The 24,607-nt window shown below is 43.8% G+C and overlaps 1 protein-coding gene across 3 annotated transcripts in view; it reads right to left on the bottom strand.

Annotated features, from left to right (window-relative positions):
• The window catches only part of Igsf5 (immunoglobulin superfamily member 5), a 50,702-nt gene that overhangs the window by 4,543 nt on the left and 21,552 nt on the right, over positions 1-24,607 (bottom strand). For 2 of the 3 annotated variants that reach the window (XM_031364823.1, XM_031364826.1), the window contains 5 exons: positions 21,170-21,310; positions 16,087-16,111; positions 12,781-12,881; positions 11,279-11,352; positions 5,114-5,857 (listed from right to left, as the gene is read on the bottom strand). In XM_031364823.1, the coding sequence (XP_031220683.1) occupies positions 5,762-5,857; positions 11,279-11,352; positions 12,781-12,881; positions 16,087-16,111; positions 21,170-21,310 (437 nt within the window). In that variant the 3' untranslated portion in view covers positions 5,114-5,761. Of the gene's footprint in view, positions 1-5,113; positions 5,858-11,278; positions 11,353-12,780; positions 12,882-16,086; positions 16,112-21,169; positions 21,311-24,607 lie in introns of those variants that run through there. The other variant, XM_031364825.1, reaches the window with a different exon arrangement.

The following is a 24,607-nucleotide window of genomic DNA, read 5'->3' as shown; positions in this document are numbered from 1 at the left end:
ATTCTGAGCATGATTAGTGCTAGGATGTGGCATGTAGGATTTAAATGATGGAGGTGAGATGAATCCTCTAGGTTCACAGATGACAGAAAAGTGAATTCAGACGAGAAAAGACAGAGCAAAGTTTGTATAAATATCTATGAGGAAAGCCACCATCTAGACAAAGGTAGGGGACAGAAGAGGGTGAGGCCAGGGGACCTACATTTCATACCAGCAGATGTCTCCAGCAGATCCTGGCGATTCTCAGTAAATCTTGTTAGCAACTCAGAAACTTCTACGGCAGGGCTGTTAGCTACAGTTTATCAAAAGGCTCAACAGCTTTCCTTGAGGCTACTTACAGCCCCAACCTCAACTCCCCCTTGTTTTTTTTTTTCTTTAATTTAGTTGTATTTGTAGAAAATTCAAACATGTGTGTCCAACATTCTATATTTGTATACACAGCGAGATACGTGTGGTTATGAATAGGCTCGCTGCCGTTGTAATGTCTTTGGGACATAAGATGAATTTGCAAGTATTTTTAGGTGTTCGAGTCAGAAGCTTCCTTCCAAGGAAGTGACTACTAGCACTGTTAATTGTTAAGAAATCTGTCAGGTCTAGTGATACAAGCTTGCAGTCCTGGCTATGCAGGGAGGCGTGGGCAGGAAGGCTGCAAGTTCTAGCCCTGTCTCGGCTGCAGTATGAGTTCAAGGCCAATCTGAGTGATTTAGTGAGACTATGTATCAAAATAAAAAGTTAAGGGGCTAGACAGATGGCTTGGAGATGAACACACTTACTGTTCTTGCAGAGGACTTGGGTTCAGTGCTCACAGTCACCTATAACTCTAGCTCCATAGGAACTGATGCCCTCTTCTGTCCTCCATGAGAATCTGCTTGTCCCTGAATGGATGCACACACAGACCTGCTCACATGTAGATGAATAAATAATAAAGTAAATCTTTAAAGAATAAATAAGTAACAAAAGGTAAAAAAGAAATAGGTGACTGAGCTCAGAGGTCCCATTCTTGCTCAGTTCATGGGGTGTTCTTAGTCAGAGTCACAGTTCCATAAGAAGAAAGGGAAGGAGGGAGGGAGCAAGGGAGGGAAGGAGGGAGGGAGGGAGGGATAAAGAAAAGAAACAAGGAAAGAAAAAAAGAAAGGAAAGGAAGGAAAGAAAGGAAGGAAGAGCAAATATCAAACAATCTTGAATCCACGTGGAGATGAACCAGACCTCTGCCAACGATAGGTCATGTTTCTCAGATGCTCAGACCACACAGGGAGATATCCCCAAGCTCAGTCACTTCTCTCCAGGCTTCCTCTGCAATATGCTCTTGCAGGCCTCCTGACTCCAACACTGCAATAACCTCTAAAGAAACATGCTGCAATGACCACTCACAGGTATAACTTTCAGCCCTGTCTGTCCCCTGGCTTAAGATGCTTTGGTAGCTAAGGACCCAGTGAGTGGCCAGTCCTGAGCAAGCACAGAGATTCCTAAAGCAGCCAAATCACTGCCGAGAAGTAAAAGAAAAAAAAAAAAAGGTTCACCTGCCTTGGAGCTTTTGTAGTGAATCTTTTCTGTGAGTGTTCACTGGTGAGGCAGAAGGTACCTGCCTCAATGCAAGCATCAGAACAGGCAAGGAAAGGCCAATGTGAAGCCTGCCTTCCTGCAGGGTATTGAATAGGAAAACATACATTGAATACAAAAATTGTCCAACATTGCATTTATGCGATTAGCTACCAGCTCTAGGGAGGAGATATATTAACGTGCCAGCCAGGGCTGGTTCAGGGCACATTCCCATGATTTGGGTATGTCTCTCCATTTAAGGCCACAACAACCATAAGGCCTGCTCTGTATAAGTCTAGCCAACTCTACTGCTCTGTTAGTCCTCTCAGGCCTTCTCAGTTTGCCTGCTCCAAGGCCACCAGAGCCTTTCCTTGTCAAGGCCCTTGGTGTGCTCCATCTTCCTGAGACTTTATTTATCATCTCACCCTTGCCTTCTCCCCTCCTCAGCTACCATCTGTTTCACAGAAGAGGGGATTTTTCAAACAGAACGAACTGCCCATCCCCAAGGTGTCCTAAACACTTCAACCTCAGGGGCAAAACACTGATAATAAGGCTCTTATCTACCATGGCCCACACTCACTTTTGATGCCATCTGCTTGCTGGGATCATGCAATACAACTTTTACCTCCCGTAGGACAGACCTCTGAGGTCAGAGCCACACACAGAACAGAAGAGAGTCTCCTAGTTATCCTCAGGGATTGGCATCACCACTTCAGTCTTGTTGCTCTAAGTCAACTACAGGAGGCCCTGGAATGATCAGACAAGCTCAAAACCAGCCAGAAAGTCAAGTGGGGTCATTTCCTAGCCAGGATTTGACGGCACAAGGCTTTGGGGGACACTCTTTTAATTAGATTTGCACCCCCAACAGTCATTCATCACTGAAGACCCTCATCTTTGTTTTGGAGAAACGACCTTGTCTCTGTCATTTGCTGATTGCCTCCTCCCACCCCAGGCCCCTGAGACTGCCTCAGCTGTCTGCAAAGTGAAAGACATTTTTACCATATCAGCAAAACACCATGTTGAGCTGAGAGCTGCCTTGAGGTTTGCAAGATCCCTAAATAGAAACTGGTCGACTGTGAGCTTTCACACTGAAGGAAACACAGAATGTGTTTGTGAGAAAGAGCCCATGACATGTCAAGGTCATTTATAAGTCTCTCTCTCTCTCCTCTCTCTCTCTCTCTCTCTCTCTCTCTGTCTCTCTGTCTGTCTCTCTGTCTCTCTCTCTCTCCCCTCTCTCTCTGTCTCTCCCCTCTCTCTCTCTGTCTCTCTGTCTCTGTCTCTGTCTTTCTCTCTCTCTCCCTCCCCACTCCTCTTGTTCTCTCTCATCTCTGTCCAACAGAGTTTGCTTCAACAATGAAAACCTGTCATCTGACTGTCCATACAGTAGCCACTAGCCATGAGTGACTATTGACCACCTGAAGTGGGCCGATGTAGCTGAGGGTAAAGATCTCGTATCCTGTTTCGTTTTTAAAAACTTAAGTTTAAGTAGTGTTATGTGGCTCTGCAACAAGCAGGAGTGCTGAGTGACAAGGAATGCCATCATGACCCCTGGTTAAATAACTTCACAGAATTCACTAGAATCTATGGTTGGGTAGCAGTCTCCTCCATGATGAACACCTGCCATTTTAGAAGGAAGCTTCTTGAGACAGGACGTTGGCCGAAGGGTGAAACACTCCATCCTGCAGTGAAGCTTTTAAGACATGAAGTGAACAAAAGAGTTCCAAGGAGTCCCTGAAATTGACCAGCTTCACTAGGTCCTCCTTCCCATGAGTATCTAAGCAGTAGAAACTGCCAAGAGTTACCCTCAGAAAAGCCTGCAAGAGGTTCAGGTCAACTGAGCCATCCAACCTGGAAAGGATGCAGCCTCTTGAGCTTGTGTAGTGTGTCTCAAGTTTCCCAATCTTGTGAGCCATCATCCATGCTGAGGTAGGCTTTTGTGATGCAGCTGTCTTAGAGCGATTTCTGCTCATGTAAGTAATCTCTCATTCATAGTTCTGTAAGTAGCCCCAGTAAAAGTCATTGGTCCCCTAAGTTGGACTGTGGTGCTCTCCATGCCTTGGTCGGTTATGGGTTCACTATCTAAGGTGAATAGGCATTTGTTCGGTCTTCACAGGAACAGTCTTGACATATGTCAAAAGTCAAATTCTACCTTACCAGTAGCATAGTTAAACACGGGAGTGATTCTGGCTGGCAGAGAAATCTGCACCAACCGTTTGGATTGCAAGATAATAATGGTCCTGCTTCTGGGCTAAATGTGAGTGCACTAGATGCAGGCAGTGAAATTCACTGAGGATACCTAGATGTAAAGGGGATTTGGAAAGGGCAGAAATCCCATGCAGAATCCTAACCTCCATGTTAACTTTATATGGGACGGGAAGGTCTCCTGACTTCCTTCTTGAAAACTGCTTCATTTCTAAATGCTGTAATTCTTGGAATTACCACCCAAATCTTAACATTGAGAAAGGCAGCACCAGGGCTGGAGAGATGGCTCAGCGGTTAAGAGCACTCGTTGCTCTCCCAGAGAACTCAGGTTCAGTTCCCAGAATCCACATGGCAGCCAACAGCTCTCTTTAACTCCAGTTCTAGAGGATGCAATGCCCTCTTCTGGCATCAATGGGCACCACATACATGTGACACACACACTTTAATGCAGGCAAAACACCCATATACATAAAATAATAATTTTTAAAAGGTAGCACCAACTCTCAGCCTTCCCCAACCAAGGGTATATCCTCATTCAGTGGACAGCAGTTAATACTGACAACATCAGAGAATCAGTCAACATGCAGAGAATAACGGACTGTGGAGTGCTTACCCTAAACAGGAAACTGTATCTTCCCCTCACTGGCCAAGGCTCAGGCACCATCACAGAAGAGGGGATAGAGAGACTGTAAGAGCCAGATATCAGGGAAGACTGGTAAAAAATCATTGCCTTCTGGACCTAACAGGACCGCTGTACTCATGAACTCACAGTAGCCATGGCTGCTGGACAAGGCTTGTGTAAGACCAAGCCAGTCAACATCACAGCATGGAAGGTGTCCAGGACAGTTTCATGTCAACTTAACACAAGTATGGTCATCCAAGATGTGGGAGCCTCAATTAAGAAAAAGTCACCATGAGATTAGGCAAACCTGTAGGGCATTTACTTAGTGATTGATGGGAGAGGGCCCCCAGCCCATTCCATCCCTGGGCTAGTGGTCTTGGGTTCTATAAGAAAGCTGGCTGAGCAAACCACGAGAAGCAAGGCAGTAAGGAGCACCCCTCCATGACCTCTGCATCAGCTCCTGCCTCCAAGTTCCTACCCTGTTTGAGTTCCTGTCTTGGCTTCTTTCAGTGATGAATTTCAATGTGGAAGTATAAGCCCCTGGTACAGTGGACAGCCCCATACCCATCTATATATAGCAGAACTGGTTGAAAAGGAAGAGGGCATGAAGTTGGAATGGGGGTCTTGGGAGATCTGGAAGGAGTCAGAGGAGGTTTTAACATCACAGAATGGACAAAAATACATTGTGTCCATCTATGAACCTCTCAAAGGATAAATTAAAAATACAACAATAAAAAAAGATAATACAAGGTGTTTGGCTTTCTGTTTGTTTATTAAATAGTATATATCTCTTTCCAGCTCTTTCATAATGCTGGTAGAATGTGAGCTTTGTACCTCATCAGGCAGAATCCACACCTAATTCACCTACAACTGGTGACGAGGGAGCACACGGAAATGACAGTCTTTTGGAGAGCATCGGGACATGCGTGCTGACATTGCCTCTCCTCTTATGGCATCCCTGAGCTCCAGTTGCCAGTTCCTTACAAGATACCGTTGATTCTAATTGTTAGGCTTTTGGTTCTGTAATAATGTTCAGTAATGTCCCTATCTGTGAAGCGCACATAAAGACCATATTACCATGGTCTCAGACAACAGAAGCCCTTCTGAAGGTCATGGCAGAATCTTTATCTGTCCTTCATTGCCTTAGCAGGAGTGTCAAGTCATGAGGAATGTCACCATGACAGACCCTCAGGTTTTACTCGTCCACCTTGAGGAATTCACCAAAACCATGATCCATCTCAAAATCAAATTCTTCTTGGAATATAAGAAACTGATTCCTCCTGTCACTAGAATTATTCCGATGCAGCCTCTTTGGCAAAATTGAGACCCAGTCTCAGGATACGGAAGAGAATGGCATTGACATGGTGGGTGTGCACAAAGTACAGCCATGAGAAGTCTTTATTACACTATAGTCACATTTCTGACCTTCTGAGGACTGGCGATGTCAAAGGAAACCCGCGGATGAGTTGCTGGGCTGGGCCGATGTTTATTGAGTTCCTGGTAACAAAGGCAGAAGAGTCAGTGTGCTCACTCTTTGGTCCTCAGGCAACTGTGCTCACCTGAGAGGCGCTCACCTGGGAAGATGCACTAGGGAACAGGGATGAACAACTCTACAGAGACATGCCCTCTCCTTCTTTTACTTCAATAACACACTCTGGGTGCTTTCCACACCCAAAGAACAAGCTCATTCCAAGAATCCAAGACTCACTTTTACCAAACCAAATTACAGATGCAAAGATTCTGTGTTTTGTTTTGTTTTCTAATCTTCCTGTGGAAGTTCTTGCTTTACTTGGTAGGTGTTTTTCTTTTTAAACATAAGATATTTATGGACGTCTTCAAATAACATACATTTGCAAAAGCAAAACGGAAGCGCTGACCTGAAATCCGCCACCCCCGTACCTCCTGCAGCATTGTGTAGTGCTGGTTTCTCATTCAGAAACCTTCTACACTAACCCTGACTCCTCTACAAAGCCAGTGACGTTACCCCAAGAGGATGTGAGTACAAGCCTAACATGTGCCCGTAAGCCCACCACCTGGGAGACTGAGGCAGGAGGATCATGAATTCACACTACTCCGAACCACACAGTGAGACCCTGTCTCAACAGCAAAGAAGTTATGTGCAACCCATTCTCCCTGCCTGCCCTGAGGGTAGAGTTCAGACTGCAGGGCACAGTGAGCATATCGAATATCTTAAATAATGCAGCAGGGCAGGATGAATTATTCAGCTGCAGTGGAACGTTTTGTGGATCTTGAGTGGGAACAGTCTCAAGCTGCTGTGTGGCTTTCATTTACAGACTCCCAATAAGGAAAGGAAGCCTGCATGTTAGGTGGAGTGTCTTGCTGGGGGGTCTCTCTGGAGGGCTCCTTCTGCTGGGAGTGTTGGAGGCTTTTGCAGTCGTTTGCCTCTGTTTACGCTGCTGGGGTTCACAAATGCACTGCCGCTTTCTAAATTTATCACGGGTTTATTTCTGTTTATCTCAACAGGGGGAATGGATTAGTGGGGAAGGCACAAGCTGGCTTATGAAACATTCATATGCCCTCGAAAATGGAATGGTAAAGAGACTGCATTGCTAAAAACCACTGGGAAAGTTGATTGACCGCAAATGAAGGCCCCAGAAGAGGAGGACAGACAACCATTTCTGGTGTGCGCTTATCTAGGTAGAAGGTATTCATAAAGCCCATGGTTTTAGACCAAAGTAGAAAAGGCTCACTTGTCCCATGAGCTGACTGTGATTTGTAGCAAAAATTTAAAGCCTTGTGAGTTCCATACTAAGACATGTCAATCATGGTACACCTGAGCTCCATCTACCACCACAACAAGTTTCTTACTTAGTAATCAGTGGCCATGTTCCATACCCTAACCACACACTCCATCATGACAAGAGCCAGCCTTGAAGAGGGATCATGCTTGGCATGTGTCCATTTTGATAATCTCTCTTTTCCTTCCAGATTTTCTAGACATTTAATGCCTGAGCTAGGCTCTGCAGCCTAAAATCTCATGCTTCTAGCCATATTAAATGTGGTATGTCTTAGGATACAGCTAAAACACTGGAGATTGAAAAAACAAACTTCTGCTGTAGATGGGGGTATTTGATTCTTGAGACCTTGTCTTCATGCTGATCACTGCACCCAGAATAAGAAGCTCATCGCTGTGGGCACACAAGGCACATCGCAGGCAGCCTCCTAGAACTCAGAGAGGACACTGCCTTAAAAATAGGCTGCCTGTGTCTACAAGAACATTTTCCCCAAGCAGGTCACCTGAAGAACATGTGAAAATATAAGTTCTTAGGCCTGCTCTTGTCTAGGCACTCTGGAAGAACCCTAAGGGCCTGCATAAGCACCCCAAGTAATTCTTGGAAATGCTGCACTGACTTAGCAGGGTACTAGGCACGGGTTTCTATTGGTACCATGCATCCCTCATATTCAGCCAGCATTCTTCAGGAATTCCAGCATTTGGAAACACCCCCCACCCCCATGTTTCTATCATGGTATGGCATGAATTAGGAGTACAAATTCCTATGACAAAACGCCCCTGGGGCTGAAGAGATGGTACAGTAGTTAAGAGAATATGCTGTTCTTGTAGAGGACCCAAGTTCCATTCCTTACAACTATATAGTGACTCACAATCATCCATAACTTCACTTCCATGAGTTCTGACGCCCTATTCTGGTCTCTCTGGTGGCCCTGCACATATAAGATACACATATATACATGTGGGCAAAAACACTCATATACAAAAAACAAATAAATCTTTAATATTCCAATACTCTAGGAAGACTCCACATGGGGTTGAACAAAAAGGAGCTCCAGGCAATGGAGGGTTACATAGTTCTGAAAGCCTTTTTTTTTTTTTTTTTTTTTTTTGGTTTTTCGAGACAGGGTTTCTCTGTGTAGCCTTGGCTGTCCTGGAACTCGCTCTGTAGACCAGGCTGGCCTCGAACTCAGAAATCCGCCTGCCTCTGCCTCCCAAGTGCTGGGATTAAAGGCGTGCGTCACCACCGCCCGGCTGAAAGCCTCTATCTTATACCATTGATAGAGGTTACCATCCTCTGTGGTGATCCGCAGCAGCCACTGTCCTCCTTAAGCTTCTGACCACAGTGGCTGGCTTTCTGGAGAGCACACCTCCAGCCCCCTAACACTCTGTCCCTGTGACAGTCGTCACCCTTCTGGAGTCTTGCAAGGACTCTGCACTGAATCTATCAAAAGATGATGAAGGGTTTGACCCAAAAGCATCACCCCCACCCCCATCATGACTTCTCCATGGCAGCATGGACACCAGAACTCTAAACCTCAACTGGAAAGACATAGAACAGTAAAGAGTTGTGAGAGCTGTTCCATCAGAAGATAGGGTCTCCCAGCCTTCCAAAAGTGAGCCTGCTGCAGGGTAACTGCTGGATATAGGCTGTGATTAGAATCATGCCACATGGTCCAGGATGAAGATGCATATGTAGCAGATCTCACCAGCCTGGAGATGGAGACTCAAGTGTGTGGAGCTCAGAGGTACTGGAAGCTGGAAGCACTGACAGGAAACTTCCAAATAGCTCCAAACGCTGCCATCTCTTGAGCTGTACGTAGCCCCGAGCTCCCGCTTGGCAGTTGCCATGCTGTTTACAGCATCAAGCTTTGCCTGCTCCAGGTCCTATTAGCAACAAGCAGGAGCCTCTGTTGCCCATGGCACCCTGTGTCTCTATGGATAAGCCATTTATTTGGCCCAATGAGCTCCCCAGCAATCCAAATGAGGAAGAGTACTGGCTGCAGGCTGGCTTGTAGCTAGAGAGCTCAGTTTAGACTACAGCCTTTTCAGACTATGATCCGGATGAAAGAGGGGTCCTCAAAACAGTACAGCTTGTGGTCAACAAGACCTGAACTCTAACTAGTCAGCATCCTAACCTGGAGAAGAGCCGGAGGCCAGGGCTTGTACAGAAATGCCCTCGTAGTAATATGAGGGGGCCTATGACAAACTGGAGCCACACTGAAGCCTCAGAAGGGAGAGTAAAAAGACAAGGATACACTCTCAACCACCTTTCCTACCTTTCCAGGGTCACAGATCAGTGCAGGGTGGAAGAGGCTGGAGGCTGGAGGGTACACAGACAACACATCCTTACAGGAGACAAAAACACTCTGAGAAACACAGCCCATCACCCTCGGGAGACTCCCAGACTGGGCTGAGATGAGGGACCTAGCCTTCATGAAGTACTTCAATGTTTGAAGTACTACAGTGTTGGAAGTGCTAAGGTGTTCTGTCTTTGCTTTTACCGGGCATTCTGTCAAAGCAACAACAAGAGTATCTTACACATCACACTTGCAGCTGGGTGGCAGGGAGCCCCTCAGCTACCTGTCCTTTTCAACCCGCCTGTGATCCTACCTAGGTCAAGCCAGCAAGACTGGACATACAACACTCCCCACAGCCTGCCCACAGTTCTCTTTAACTGCCACCTCTTGGTTACCAGGTCAGTGCTTCTAAAGAGACCCCTTCTCCTTCCCCTGTTTCTAAAGCTCTAGATCCATCCAAAGATAAACAAGCCCAGGATCTGCTTTACTGAGAAAAAGTGACCTCTTGTTTTCCTGCCACTTAGTCTGAGGAAGTGGCTACAGTGTGTACTAGGAGCTAGTACCCTGTCACTGAGACCCACCTTTATTTGTGCCACAATTCCCCTGACCCCCACACCCTGCTACCTCTTGTATCCTCTGCTGGCTTCCCCTGTCCCCCTAACATGATTTAAGTGTCTAAGCTATATAACAGCATCAGAGTCTCCTACCCATTTAAAGCCTGAAAGGTCTGTGCCACTGGCAGAATATAGGCAGGCAGCTAGATCCCAGAGACAGGGAGACAAAAGACAGTCAAGAGCTGCCTGGAAATCTAAGTCAATCCATGTGTCCAAAAAGGATACTCAGGGACCACAAAGGCAACACATTCAATGCCACCACCACAAGCCAACAACAGTCACTGCAGAGATCAAAGCATCCAGTGAGTGATTTGGAGATCGGAGGCAGCTTCCCCAAAGGGGATGAGAAGAGAATTCCTTCTAACTGGGACTTCAGGGCATGCATCTTTCTAGGAGTTTCACTTGTACAGATCAGAGAAAAGTTGCTGGTTATGTTTTGCCAATCTTTCAGGTATATTTCCTGCATATTAACTCCAACTCACACATGTATGGCAGCCAGTGCTGACTCTGTATTAGAAAAGGAGGATGGTGTGTTCTCACAGTTCCCAGTTGGCAGTTTAATTATTGTCTTGTCCATCAAGTACGACAGACTTGCACATCCAACTGCACACTGAACCTCCATGATGATATCTAATGGAGACCTCAGAAGCACTCTGCATTTGCTCTTTATACCCAAACCCTGTCTCTCAGGAATCTGTCAGTGACAGCTCCAACCTCCAAGAGGTTCCAGACATATTCTTAACCAAGGGCTCTTCCCTTCTCCACCCAAACTCCAGTCTCAACAGGATCTTCCCCACTCTCAACCTCATGGCCACAGACCTTACATACACAGCAAACCACACGTATCCTCCTGTCTTTCAAACCCAGCACCCAGCATCCTTCCATGAGACAAAGGGCCTAAGATCCCAGTGCAGGTGTACATTATGCAGATTCCAGGTAGCCGGACAGCAGAGCCAGCTCAGGTCTTAGAGACTCCATCTTAGAGAACAGCAAGTTGCATGTTGCTCATGACTTTGTTGGCTCAGGTCCATGTTTCCCCAGTCAGAGTACATCCTTTCAAAGCACTTGACTAGACTTACAGCCACTGCTATAGGAAAGCAAGAGATAACTTCCTCTCTGCGTCCCATTCCTGACAGGCTTGAAATGGGTAAGGAAGAGAGCCCTTCTTCCACTGTGAATTTTCAGCATGTGCCTACCACAAGGTATGCATTTTTAAATGGAAGAAAAAAATGTACAAAATGTTCTACATCACCTGATGAGGAAGGCTACTGTTGCGCTGTTCTGGAAGGCTGACTTTGCCAGATTTAGGAGGGATAGAAGCAATCTCTGAAAGAGAAGAATTCTTTTCAATGCAATACATGTTTTTTTTTTAAAGATGTATATTCTAATAATTAGGATTGCTAACTAAGCACATTTGCCCCTATGTAGTTCTGGCATAAAATACTCTCTATAGTTTAGATCTGGAATGTCCCTCCAGGCCTGTGAACTAAAAACTTGGCATTACTAGAAATAAAGAGTCCTTCAGAGGCATAGCCTAGTGGGAAGAGGCTAGGTCATAGAGAAGATGGCCTTAAGGAGAATGTTGGGCCCCTAGCCTGCTCCTGTCTCTCTCTTTGCTTCCTAGCACCACAGAGTAAGCACTCTACTCCAAGATACTCTGCTCACCACAGAGCCAAGCCTGTGAAAGCAAAATGAGTCTTTCCTCCTCATCTTTGCTGTTAAGCACAGAATTCCACAGATGATGCAAAGATGGTAATGGTACTGTGGATATATGGCTATTTCCCTCTATATTACATAAGTCTAGAACCTCAGTGCTTTATGCATGTACTGTAAAAACATGGAAAACTGACTTAAAAACTCAGTTCCTTTCTTTACCACATTGGTCTTATCTAGACACAAGATGGTCCACGGCTTTGGTAGCTGACCAAGGAAAATAAATGCAGGGCAAAGCAGGGGTCGGGAGCAAAGATGTTAGATTTAAGGCATGATTTTGATCATGTTTGTGAAATGCCCAAAATATTAATGAGTATATAATAGCAAGAAATCCTGGAAGAAGCTGGCCGTTTTCAGGTGCTGAAGTTCATGCTTTGGGGAACTTCTTAATGTGGCATAGAATCTCAGATGCACAAGGGAGGCAACCTAAATGAAGTCAAAGAATGGGGATAATGAAAACCAGAGCCCCAATCTCAGCAAGAGCCGCCTGGCTAAGGGTCTTTCCGTGGGTTTTGCCAGCCCACGTGGCTGAGACTCCCTTTCTAGGAGCTAAGGAATGGTTGGTGTCTCCTTCTCTCTCGCTGCCCCCTTTCAAAGCCTACTACTGTGACATTGCCTATAGAGTCCCCACCCCATAGTGACTAGATGCAAAGAGACTCTGAACAAAGACTTCTCAAAGAAGTTTAGCCTTCCAACAATCATCGCATCTGACTGATGGGAAGCAGAGTTCTATGTGCCAGTTGTACTTGAATTGGGTCGAGTTAGGTAGAAGTTACCCTAGGGCCATCTGATAATTTTAAAGAAAAAATACAGGCAAGGAAAAGCCTCAAAGTTTTATTTTTTAACATTCTGAGAGGAAGCTCTTTATTGCTAAACCTATCCCTAGACTACTCTTAACTCTAAACCTTTTCCTTTAAAAAAAAATCCCAAAACTATCTAAACACTGATTGCTCCAGTCTGGCTTTTCCTGCTTGAGAAGCTGGTGGCATCAGCCCACACACCTTCCTCTGTCCATCTTCCTGCACCCCGCCTGGTACTCACGTGCAGCCCTTGCTTCATCCGAACTGTACCCATAGTTTTCCTTTCCACTTTTAAAACTTGTCTCAGGATCCGTTTTGTTTGTCCTCACATTTGCAGACTTCCTGGAATTAGACCATTCTGGTTACAACCTCTGAGCAGAGGTGACAGCCTGTGCATCCATGTGTGCCAGTGAGAGGGAGAGACAGGTTCATCATGGCAGGCCTGTGGCTCAGCTCCACAGTGAGTACTCAGCTCCCAGAAGCCACTAAGTCAAGCAAGGGGGTTGGTAACCTATGACCCCTTCGTCCATCCATTCTGCCATCTGTTGCTGGCAGATGTGACACACAGGGGCACAGTTATCACAGTTTCTGGTGTTGTCTTCATGTCACAACCACACAACTCAGTGGTTGTGGCAAAGACACGGCTGGAAAAACCCAAAGTATTTACTCTGTATTTCTTTATATACAAAGTAGGCTGGTCCCCCAAATAAGGTAGAGTCTGGCAAAGCTTTATAAGGGAAGAAAGGTGAGTAATGGAGAGCCAGATAACAGAGACTGCTCAGACTCAGCTCCTAAGCACATCTGCTGAGGAAACTAACAGTGATACATACAAAGGTATGCCTGAGAGACAGCCCATACCCGAGCCACAGACAACACAGGGGCCAACATGAGTCAGTGATGGACTTCCATGCTGTCCATAAAATTGTGATAGATAAGAGTTCGCTCATACTCAGGGAGACAGTGGACATTGGACTCTCTTGTGATAGATAAGAGTTCGCTCATACATTGGACTCTCTTGGACTCTGGATTCTCTCAAGAAGGACACACTCACCTACCCTGTGGCCTGGCTTTCATTGCTTCAGGGATGGCACAGAACTCTGAATGAAATGGGCACTCAAGTTCTCTACAAGGACATTGAAACACACTGTGTCCAAGCCCCACAGAAAGCTGGGAGAACATGTCCCACATACAGCAAGAACACAGCATTATGTCGTTGGAAACTATTCCCATCCCTGTTACACAATGTAGATAGGCCTCACTGTAAAAAGCTCTGGGAAGGAGGCATGTTTGAATGACTACATGTGACAATCGTCTCTATAACATTTACATGAATCTAATCTTAAGGTGTGGGAATAGATGTCAGAAGGATGTTACCTCTAGGGGACGAGGAGACAAGGCTCTAAGGGAAGCCTGGGAAGAGCTTTGTGGGACTGCAGACTCCCTAGTTGTGAATTTGGGCAGAGACCACAGCATAGGTGCTTGAGGACATCGGTCAGACTGTGTATGTACACTTTCACCCACTTACATTTGTGAGTAAAAATGTCATGAGATCTATTCACTTTGTAAGACAAATCTATACTAATAAAAATGTTTAAAGGTGTTTCAAGTTAAGTGTATATGTGTGCGTCTATGTGTGGGTATGAGCATGTGACTGCAAGTGCTCATGGGGTGTAAAAGGGGTATCTAGAGTTGGTCATGAATGAGCTGCCTGGAATGGGTTCTGGATTCAGGTCCTGTGCAAGAGCAGCAAGTGCTCTTAACCTCTGAGCCATCTCTCCAGATCCGCTAATAAAATTGTTTTAGCTCCTATACAGATATACTGAGTTGTTTATGTTTTTCAGGCAGAAAAAGAGGATAATAAAATGACATATATTCCCCTCATAAAACAAATGAAATAAAACCATCTGAAGAAAAAGAAATGACCAGAGTGAAGTGCTGTTTGTTAGGCAAGTATCTGTAAACAGAAATTATATTCAGAACAGTGTCAGGCAAAAAGAACACACTGTAAGATAATGGTTGCTGTGACAGAGAGGGGGTCTTAGCTGTCATCCTGTTGTCATGGCTACCCATGTGGTTGTACATGCCTATTGCTATTCTTCACCATCTTGCAAAATAACTCTGGGTTGCTTTACTGTGCCTTGAAATCCTGAGAGCTTAAGAACAGAATCAAAGGCTGTGTGATAATTGACCCTGTTCTGCCTGTGGTCCAAGCTGTGATCACCTGGTAACCACTGTCAGGAGAAATGCAAGAATATGCACCAAGATCTGTTTTCTTGTTCGTCCCTAACCTCAGGAAGGCCCCAAAGGGCAGTTTTCAGACTATTGCTGGATGATGCCTCAGAATGTAGCTGCCTCTCTCAGAACTTGTGTTGTTGTTGTTGTTGTTTTAACCAGGACCAGAGGGCAAATGGAGAGAACCTGTCATTTGGTAACCATTATCGATTCATCCATCCATCCATCTATCCATCCATCCATCCTTCCTTCCTTCCATCCATCAATCTATGGGACTATACATAGCCAAAAATTCAAGTTTCAGAGTCCTGAAACTTTATATTATCTAATAAATACCTACTGCTAGATGTGGCTGCAGACATCTTCAGCTAAACTGTGTGTCTAAAACCCCCTGGATAACTCCATGATTCTGGAAGTGCCACAGACATCACAGACTATATTATATCATGTATTCCTATGAACACACTTGCTACCTTGTATTCCTGTGAACACATCTGTTTTCAGATATTCCTGGGAACACACTGGCTACCATGTATTCCTGGGAACACACTGGCTACCATGTATTCCTGTGAATACACTGGCTACCATGTATTCCTGGGAACACACTGGCTACCACGTATTCCTGTGAAGACACCTGTTTTCAGATATTCCTGTGAAGGTGCCTACTACCATGTTTCCTGTGAATATATTCCTGTGAACACACTGGCTACCATGTATTCCTGGGAACACACCTGCTATCATGTATCTCTGTAAACACACCCACTACCATATATTCCTATAAACACACTGGCTATCATGTATTCCTGTGAGCACACTGGCTATTTTGTATTTCTACGAATATACCAGCTATTGTGTAGTCCTGTGAATCTGGACTTAGTTCCACTGTGGATGGTTATGGGGATGGGAGGAATTTTTCAATCCTGTCTTCTCAGTGCTGGGACAAGCCACTGACCATGCCTAATTTTTTCTACTAGAGCAATACCACATTCCATATAGGCATCTGTCTGGCTTGGCTTGCTGTCCTGCAATACCCCTCAAGTCCAAGTGCAACCTCTGCAGGTGCCTGACTTAATGCAGGCAGGACAACAGCCAACAGTCACAGTGCACAGTGTCCTCTTGTGGGGAGAGGTGAAAATGTCAGGTGATCAGGGGACAGTTCACTTACCTGTATTGGTCTCTGTTATTCTATAAGTAGGGTTGCTTTATGAGTTTTTAATTGGCATGTTTTTCAGAGTATTTGATATCAACACTTATTGAGTGACATAAACCTATAGTCCCCCGCTTCTGACTCACCTTTCCATTTTACCTTTCTTACCTTATTTCATTTTGATAAGTAGATTCTGAAAAATAAGGAGGGAAAGTCCCATTAGCAAAATGAGGATAGGGGTTCTAAAAATAAATTCTCACTGATTTTTTTAATTGACTCCCTGACTTTGAAAAACCTCACTTAGACCCAGTCTGTATTCAAAGTGACCCTGTACTGAGTTACTAAATGATTAAGCCCAAGGAAAATAGATAGGTTCAATATCAGAAAAATACTCTATAATTCTCGAAAGGTAGTAGATACCCCCCTGTGTAACTAGTGAATACTAATTGAGTTTGATATCCGAGGTTATATAAGTTCCATCACCAAGAAAGGCTCTAAGTAATCGAACCAGCCACTAGTTTAGAGACCAGCATCAACATGCAGATCTGCATTTATTGCACAGCACATAAGCCTAAATACAGTATTTGAACCAATCTGAAGACCCTATATCGTTGGCCAGTCATATCTCGCCACACCATCACTGGTTTCTCACTGCATGCCAGCCCAGCAGAACCATATTCTCAAAGCATACTTTCATCTGACTTAGACACTAGTGTTAACGGCACCTTAACAAAGAAGGAACCTTATGTTGCCACATCTGAGTTCCTTAATGCTATGATCCATTTTCAGTCAAGTCCATGTGTACGAATAATATCAATTCTGACAATTGCCACACATTGCACATACACACACATGTGGGGATGTGGAGGTCAACCTCGTGAAGGAAAATGTGCGATGGAGAGCACAAGCTCCTGCAACTCCTCAAAGAGTCCTGATCTACCATGCACAGCATTAGATCTAAGATGGCTCCTGGAACATGAGTGAGACAGCAGAGAGAAACCGAGGCCAGGGTGGTAGCTGCTTCCCCATCTTCATGGAAGTCCTAACACGGAAGTTCTAACAGGTGAGAATGTTCTCTCCACTCCTTCTGAGCAACTCATCAGGCAGGGCTTTCATTGGTCACAGTGATGGTGTGGCAAGATATGACTGGCCAACAATTAGGGGGTTGGGATTAGTTCAAACACTATATAAGTTTGCATGCTGTGCAATAAATTCAGATCTGCACCCTGATGCTGGTCTCCAAAGTCTGGTTCCTGGGATTCATCACGTGACTCTCATGTGCCCCTCAACCCCCCATCCTTGGTCCTCTGGGTAGACACATACACACACACATCAATACTACTATTCCTTCCCTAGTCAATGGTCCCAATCTATGGACTTTTGAACTAGAGGGAATCTGGAATCTAAAACTTTATTTAATTCACACACCAAGTCTATGTGCATAGCCCCTGTTTCTTTACAACCTCACTCTCATAGCCAGGCCTTCCATTTGCCAAACTCTGCTGAGGTCTAGAAAATATCCTTTTTTTCCCCCTAGGTAATAGCCTACCTATTTTTGCTCTAATAACATCATCTGATTCAGGTGTCAAACTAAACTCAGAAACTCTTTTATCTGCATTGCAAGGATCTCTGGTCTCCCTCCATCAAAACCCTCCAATAGTGGGACAAGGCACAGGTGCAATGGGTGTGGGGTTTGGGTCTTTATCTCCACGCTGCCATCCCTGGGTGTCTGTGTAGAATGAGCAGTACCCTCAGCCATCCTCGGTCAGTTTTCAGCTAACCAGCAGAGGGCAGGAAAGCACATTTTATTGACTGGAATTATTATATTGGGAAAACTCAGAAGGTCATTGAATTTTACAATTATGTTAATATGCAGCATAATTTCACTGCAGTCACATCTGAGGTGGTGGCCTAGGGCAAGCATTGTAAGTGGGTTGTGGCCAGTCTCTGCTTACAGCCCCAACCTAGACCTGTTGCAAACAAGACAAGGAAAGAAATATCTCACTTTGACATGAGCCTCTCGCCTTAAAGTTACATTGTCAGGAGCCAACATAGGACAAGCTAAAAACTAGTAAGTGATCTTCCTGAGATGATCTACCTTGGATTAATAATCCATGATGGATTTGATCCGATAGACAAGGCCCAGGAGAAATTCATTTTATGAAAGATTCCTGCTATTAATATGTTTCCTGTTATTACTAAACATATGTAACAATCACTCAGTATTAGCCCATTGTTTTGAGCAGATTTCTGCAGAACAACAACGATGCACTGTCTTGGAGTGATGCTATATAGACAAATGAATGACTTCTGAATTCTTAATGATGATCCTATAAGAATTCCTAAAATTATATCAGTATTTATTAAGCTCTTTCATAGTGGGACTGCTATTAGTTCTTTTCTGATAGTCAAAACTGCATTAAGAACACTGCCAGTCTTCCATGTTAATTGCTTCTGAGATAGCAAGCAGACATCTACTATTCAGAGCACATTCCAAAAGGTGGTAAAACCATTAACCAAAAGTCATAAAAATGGAACTAACAATTTATTATAGGTGCCAGGACACAAGATAAAATATTGACTGGGTCTATCTGTACAAACTTCACTAATAACTTAGTTATGGTTTTTAGCTCTCCATGAACCTGTGGATCCGTGACAGATGAATATTTAGCCAGATAATTACTCCTAATGGATATGCATGTAAACAGTCTCTGTTGTAAATTCCTATTTCAACTTATGATTTGAATTTATGTGTAAACTTATGATGAAGTGGCATGATAGCTGGCATGTCTCACGGAGAGAAAGATCAATGGAAAAGAGTCAGTAGATCACATCTGGTGCACACACTAAGTGCTCACAAACTTAACAACAAAAGACAAGTGACAGAAACCCAAACATCAAATCTCTGTTCTTACAAAAAAAAAAAAATTTAACTGCAGAAAGTATTCAAGTCAGAGAAAAAGACAAAGATTCAGCACTTAGAAAGTTCTGAGCTATCACATGTCAAATCATGCTTATGACCTCAAGTTTCAAACTGTCAAACTCTAGGACAAACCGTCCATCATTGCAGAGCTGACTTCCAAACCAGCATCAGCTTCCACATCGCTGGGGGTGTCTCTGCAGACTCACTCACAAGCCCACACTGGAACATTTAAAACACCTCAGAATAGGAAACTGCCTTGAGGCATGTTCTGACCAATGTTATTTTAGAAAAACCATTGCATGCTAAATGACACATCCCCACAGCTGCCTGTCCTTACAAATAAGGACAGGAGTAGAGTAACCCAGGCCAACACACAAGTCTGAGCCCTCACCTTCTCAGGCAAGGGAACAGCCTGGCCTCTGGGCAGAGTTCCACAGGTCCTAGTGCAGTGGTTCTCAATGACATTCACCCATACACACATATATACACATACACTTACACACATGCATATGTGTCCTGCAGCCTTTTATTCAGGTTCTCATGTTGTGGTGACCCCAACCATACAGCCATACATTATTGTTGTTGCTAATGCATGACTGTAATCTTGCTATTGTATGAATTGTAATGTAAATATCTGATATGCAGGATATCTGATATGTGACCCACCCCTGCACCCCGTGATTTCTTTCCAAGACTGAAGGCCTCACTGCTTTGTTTCAGTTCTGTTTTGCTTTGTTGCCATTACCTCTGCCCCAGCTCATTAAGGCAGAATGAGAGCTAAAAAGAATATAAATCTGTAGGCACTGTATGACAAGCTGATAGGAGCAGGTCCTGGGGAATTATGAGATAGAGCTGATCCACATACCCATCATTCCATACACCAGTCACCTTTTACACAGTACACATTTAGGATCTATGTTCAAGCCGTGGTATATCATGACTAATATGACTCTCCACAACACACTTGCTCTAACCAAAGCCTTGTGCCCTTTAACCAGCATGTCCCAGTTCCTCATCCCCACCTCTAGAAACCACCATTCTACTTTGTTTCTGTGCATTTGATTGTTCAGTGTGCCACAGATGAGCAAGATCACACCACACTTCTCTTTCTGTAACTGAGTCATTTCTCTTAGCATATTCTACATCATCGTGTTGTCCCAAATAACAGGATTTACACATTTTAAAAGTCTAAATGATAGTCCCTAGTGTGAAAAGAGGTAAGTATGAATGTGTGTGTATGTGTGTATGTATGTATGTATGTATGTATGTATGTATGTATGTGTGATTGTTTGAATATGCTTGGTTCAGGAAGTGGAACTTAATAAAACTTTCTAATGAAGGTGTGGCCTTGTTGGAGTAGGTGTGGCCTTGTTGGAGATGTGTCACTGTGGGCATGGGCTTTAATACCCTAGTCCAAGCTGACTGGAAGCAGTATTCTGCTAGCAGCCTTCAGATGAAGATGTAGAACTCTCAGTTCCTCCTGTACCATGTCTACCTGGATGCTGCCATGCTCCTGCCTTGATGATAATGGACTGAACCTCTGAACCTGTAAGCAAGCCCCAATTAAATGCTGTTCTTATAAGAGTTGCCTTGGTCATGGTGTCTGTTCACAGCAGTAAAGCCCTAACTAAGACAGTGTATATATATGTGCATATGCATATATATATATACATATTTGTGTACATGTATATGTTTGTGTGTATACATATGTATTCATGTGTATATGTGTTTATGTATGCATGTGTATATGTATACACATATGTATATATGTATGCATGTAAGTTTATGTGTATATATGCATGTGTGATTTTGTGTGTATATATGTGTGTGCATAAATATGGGCATGTATATATGTATATGTGTATATATGTGCATTCATATCTGTATATACATATGTGTGTGTATGTATAGAATGGATGAAGCACTGCCTTTACACAATCATCAGTTGATGGACACTCAACCTGTTTCCAGATCTTAGCTATCATGAACATGGGAAGGCATATGTGTCTCCGACACACTTGTTTCATTTCCTATGCATGTCCACCCAGCAGTGGAAGAGCTGGATCACACATAACTGCATTTTTAGTCTCTGAAGAACCTCTATACTGTTCTCCATGGTGGCCATACCTATTCACATTCCAGCCAACAATGTGTAAGTTTCCCTTGCCAGCTCTTGGCCTTTGCCTATGTGACAATAGCCATCTGCCAGGGCTATGACTATTCACTATGGTGGAACTCATCTTCTGAAGAAGCTGATAAACTCATTCACTTCAACTGCTTGTATCACAGATTCAAAACTCCATAGAAACATATGTAAAAGAAGAATACCTTCCTTTTCTTTCCTGGAGACACAACAGCAACAGAATATTATAATCAGAGCAATGATCAAGATCAAGAGCAAGGAAAAGGCCACTGCCAGCAGGATGATGGCCCAGGTCGGCAGCACTGGGCCTTCCTCACCAACACTGTCTACAAGAGCAAGAGAAAGAAAGAATTAGTGACTTCTGTACCTAGTGGGCTCAGATTCTACGGGTCCCAACTGCCTTATGTCTTTAGTAGCAACTCTTCAGCCTGGCGCAGCAGGATATTCTCTGCCAGCCTCTCCTGTGTGCTCAATGACTCAGTCCTCAGCAGCGTCTCCCATCCCAGTATTTATTGGTACATGTGATTGTTTTGTAACCTGGATCCAGTTATCAGCAGGTTGACACCTCTCACATTCCTGGGAGCTGGATACAGGCAGGCCAGCAAGGCAACTCCCAAGGGTTAGAGTTCTGAATAGCATGCTGTGATAGCCTTAGGTCAACCCAAACCATGGACTAGAGAGTCCATGTGTCCTGGCATCCATGTTCCCATGTTTTGTGACTCCATAGCCCAGAGGTAATTGGAGCACCCTAGGGGGATAACACGACCCTGGGTACATAGCTTTCCCCAAGGACCCATCAGAGCCAACTACTAAATGCATTTCTCTTACAGTCATGTGAGCTTTCCTCAGTTCTTCTGGAGTCAACACCACTAGTATCTACTTTGCCCTCTTATACAGTAAGCCTGGAGTTAAGAGACAAAGGTGAGGTGAGGCAGAGCAAGCAGGGAATGAGAGAAAAGTAGGGAAGGAAATTAAAAGGAAGAAAAGTGAACTTGGTTTTGTTGTTGTTGTTGTTGTTGGTGGTGGTGTTTTGTTGTTGTTTTTTTATTTTATGTGTTTTTTAAATTTTTTTCTTTTTTTGGTTTTTTTTTTCCAGCCAAGTTTTAGAATTGATATGCTGGCTTTGGGTGGTCATGCAAACCCAAATTCACATTAAAACTGTGTGTAATTAAATATACAGTTCCTTAGTTGTGTTGTCTACATTTCAATGGCCAAATCAATCCAGATGGAGCATGTCTACCATCTTTGAAAGTCCTGTTGGGCAGCACATCTGCTGGCTTGTGGGAACTATGTGGATGATTCCCAAGGGAGTCTTAAACAGCATTTCACTCCCCAAGAATCATCTCAAAGCCAAACCACAGACAACCACATTGATCCATGGAACTATGCATTGTATTCAACAAGGTCTATCAGCCTACCTCACTGGTAGCTCAGTGAAAATGTAGTAGAGGCTGGCTGTCACTAGAAACTTTAAAATACCAGACTTCCTCTGAAGGAATACAAGGTTTGCTTTAAAACCAATGGCAGAAGAGGCTAATGGTGAAAATCTCTCTTGGATGCTCTCCCCTGGTAGAACTTTGCTTGAAGATTGATCCAGCAGCTATGGCTTACTGTTCCTATGCCAATGTCCAGTGGCCAAAATATGAGTAGAATGTTTATAGAGGATCACTTCAGCTCAGTATTGAGTCAAGTGAAGCAAAAGCTCACCTGCATAAAGAGCAACAGGCAAGCAAGAACTCAACCTCATGAAGAGCCACAGGCAAACTGAATCCAACTGCATAAGGGGCCGCAAGGAAGCAAGAATCCAGTTACCTGGCAAGCCATGAAAAAGCAAGAATCAACTGCATGGGGAGCCACAGGCAAGCAAGAATCCAACTTCATAAGGACCCACAAGCAAGCCTAGAGAGGCAGCTCAGCAACTAAAAATGCTTGCTGCTCTTACAAAAGATCTGAGTCCTGTCCTGTGTCAGCAGTTCACAAAGATCTGTAACTCTAGCTCCAGTGGTATCTGAGGCCCTCTTCTGGCCTCTGTAAACATTGTACTCATGCACACACACACACACACACACACACACACACACACACACATACACACACACAAATAGTTTTTTAAAAGAGTGTATTGGCTTATCTGAAAACAAACCAGGGGATTCTATGCTTTGAAGAATCATATATTTTAAAAGATACTTGGTTTTGCTCTTCATGAATTTTTTATATTTCTTTATTTTTTAAGAGAATTAGAAAATGCTGGACAGTTTTGGGTGGTTATTTTTTTTAACATTTTACATTTAACTGTCATTTTATTCTTCTTATGTATCTTCTACCATCTAAACTTATCCTAACTCCTTAAAGGTCAAGAGTTGTGTATTATATTCCTTATACCCCATATACCCAGAAGGGATGGATGAATGGATGGATGGATAGATGATGGATGGATAATGGACAGATAGATACTTGATGGATAAATGAATAGATGAATAGATGAATAATGGATAATGGATGATGGGTGGATAGATGGATGATGAATAGATGGTTGATGGATAAATGGATAGATGATGGATGGCTAATAAATGGATGGGTGCATAGATGATGGATGGATGCATAAATGATGAATGGATGATGAATGATGGGTGGATGGCTAGATAAATGGATAGATAGATGGATGATGAATAGATGGATGGTGGATAGATGGATGGTGGATGAATGAATAGACAGTGGATGATGGATGGATGGATGATGGATGGATGGTTAATGGATAGATGGATGCATAGATGATGAATGGATGATGAATGATGGATGATAGATGGATGGATGACTAAAACAGCTGATTTCTTATTTGTCTCCTACACTAGAGAGTCAATTACACTGAAACAGGCTCAGCTCTCTTCTTTCTCCCAATATTTAGCTATCCAGAGAAGAACTGCAGGATGCAGGAAGCCCAAACTAGTTTCTAATAACATCTGTTGCCACCTCTCACAATGTCTTCCTGAGATAAGATGGGAAAGAGTGAGCCCTGCCCAATGTGAAGAACTATAGTTTGCAGGTAACTAAGGAATGCTAAGAGCAGGAGAAATAGTCTTCTCTAGGGAAGAACACACAGATTGAATATCCAAAACCAGATACTCAGCCCTGAGAACATACAAGTAACACACAAGAAGACACAAGCAAGACTATTCAAACTGAGCAGGTTTTATTTATATATTTGGGAGAATATATATAAAGGGGCCATGATTTTGAAAGAGAGAAAGAGGGAATATATGGGAGGATTTGGGTAGAGGAAATGACAAAATTATAATCTCCAAAACAATGTAAGAAATGGTGATGATAGAGGAGACAGGGTTGTGCTTTTGCACATCATACCACCCCAATCCAAAACTGGGGAGTTGTAAGAAGGTGGTCCTCACTGTCAGAGAGCACAATACTGAGTATCACTAGTAATACCTACAGAGCAATCAGATCTAAAGCCTGCTCTGGTGAGGCAGAGCCAAGCAGTCTGCAAAGGCATCCCAGGTGTTTTGAATGCAAGTGATTGGTGACCCACAATTCAGGAATATTATTCAGATCACTTTGCCCCTCTATTGTATATGCCCACGCTTCCCTTCCCAAGAACACAATTATGAGAT

Source organism: Mastomys coucha, unplaced genomic scaffold (assembly GCF_008632895.1).
Source record: "Mastomys coucha isolate ucsf_1 unplaced genomic scaffold, UCSF_Mcou_1 pScaffold12, whole genome shotgun sequence".
In the NCBI taxonomy this organism is placed as follows: domain Eukaryota; kingdom Metazoa; phylum Chordata; class Mammalia; order Rodentia; family Muridae; genus Mastomys; species Mastomys coucha.
This window is presented reverse-complemented; position numbering and strand designations above follow the sequence as displayed.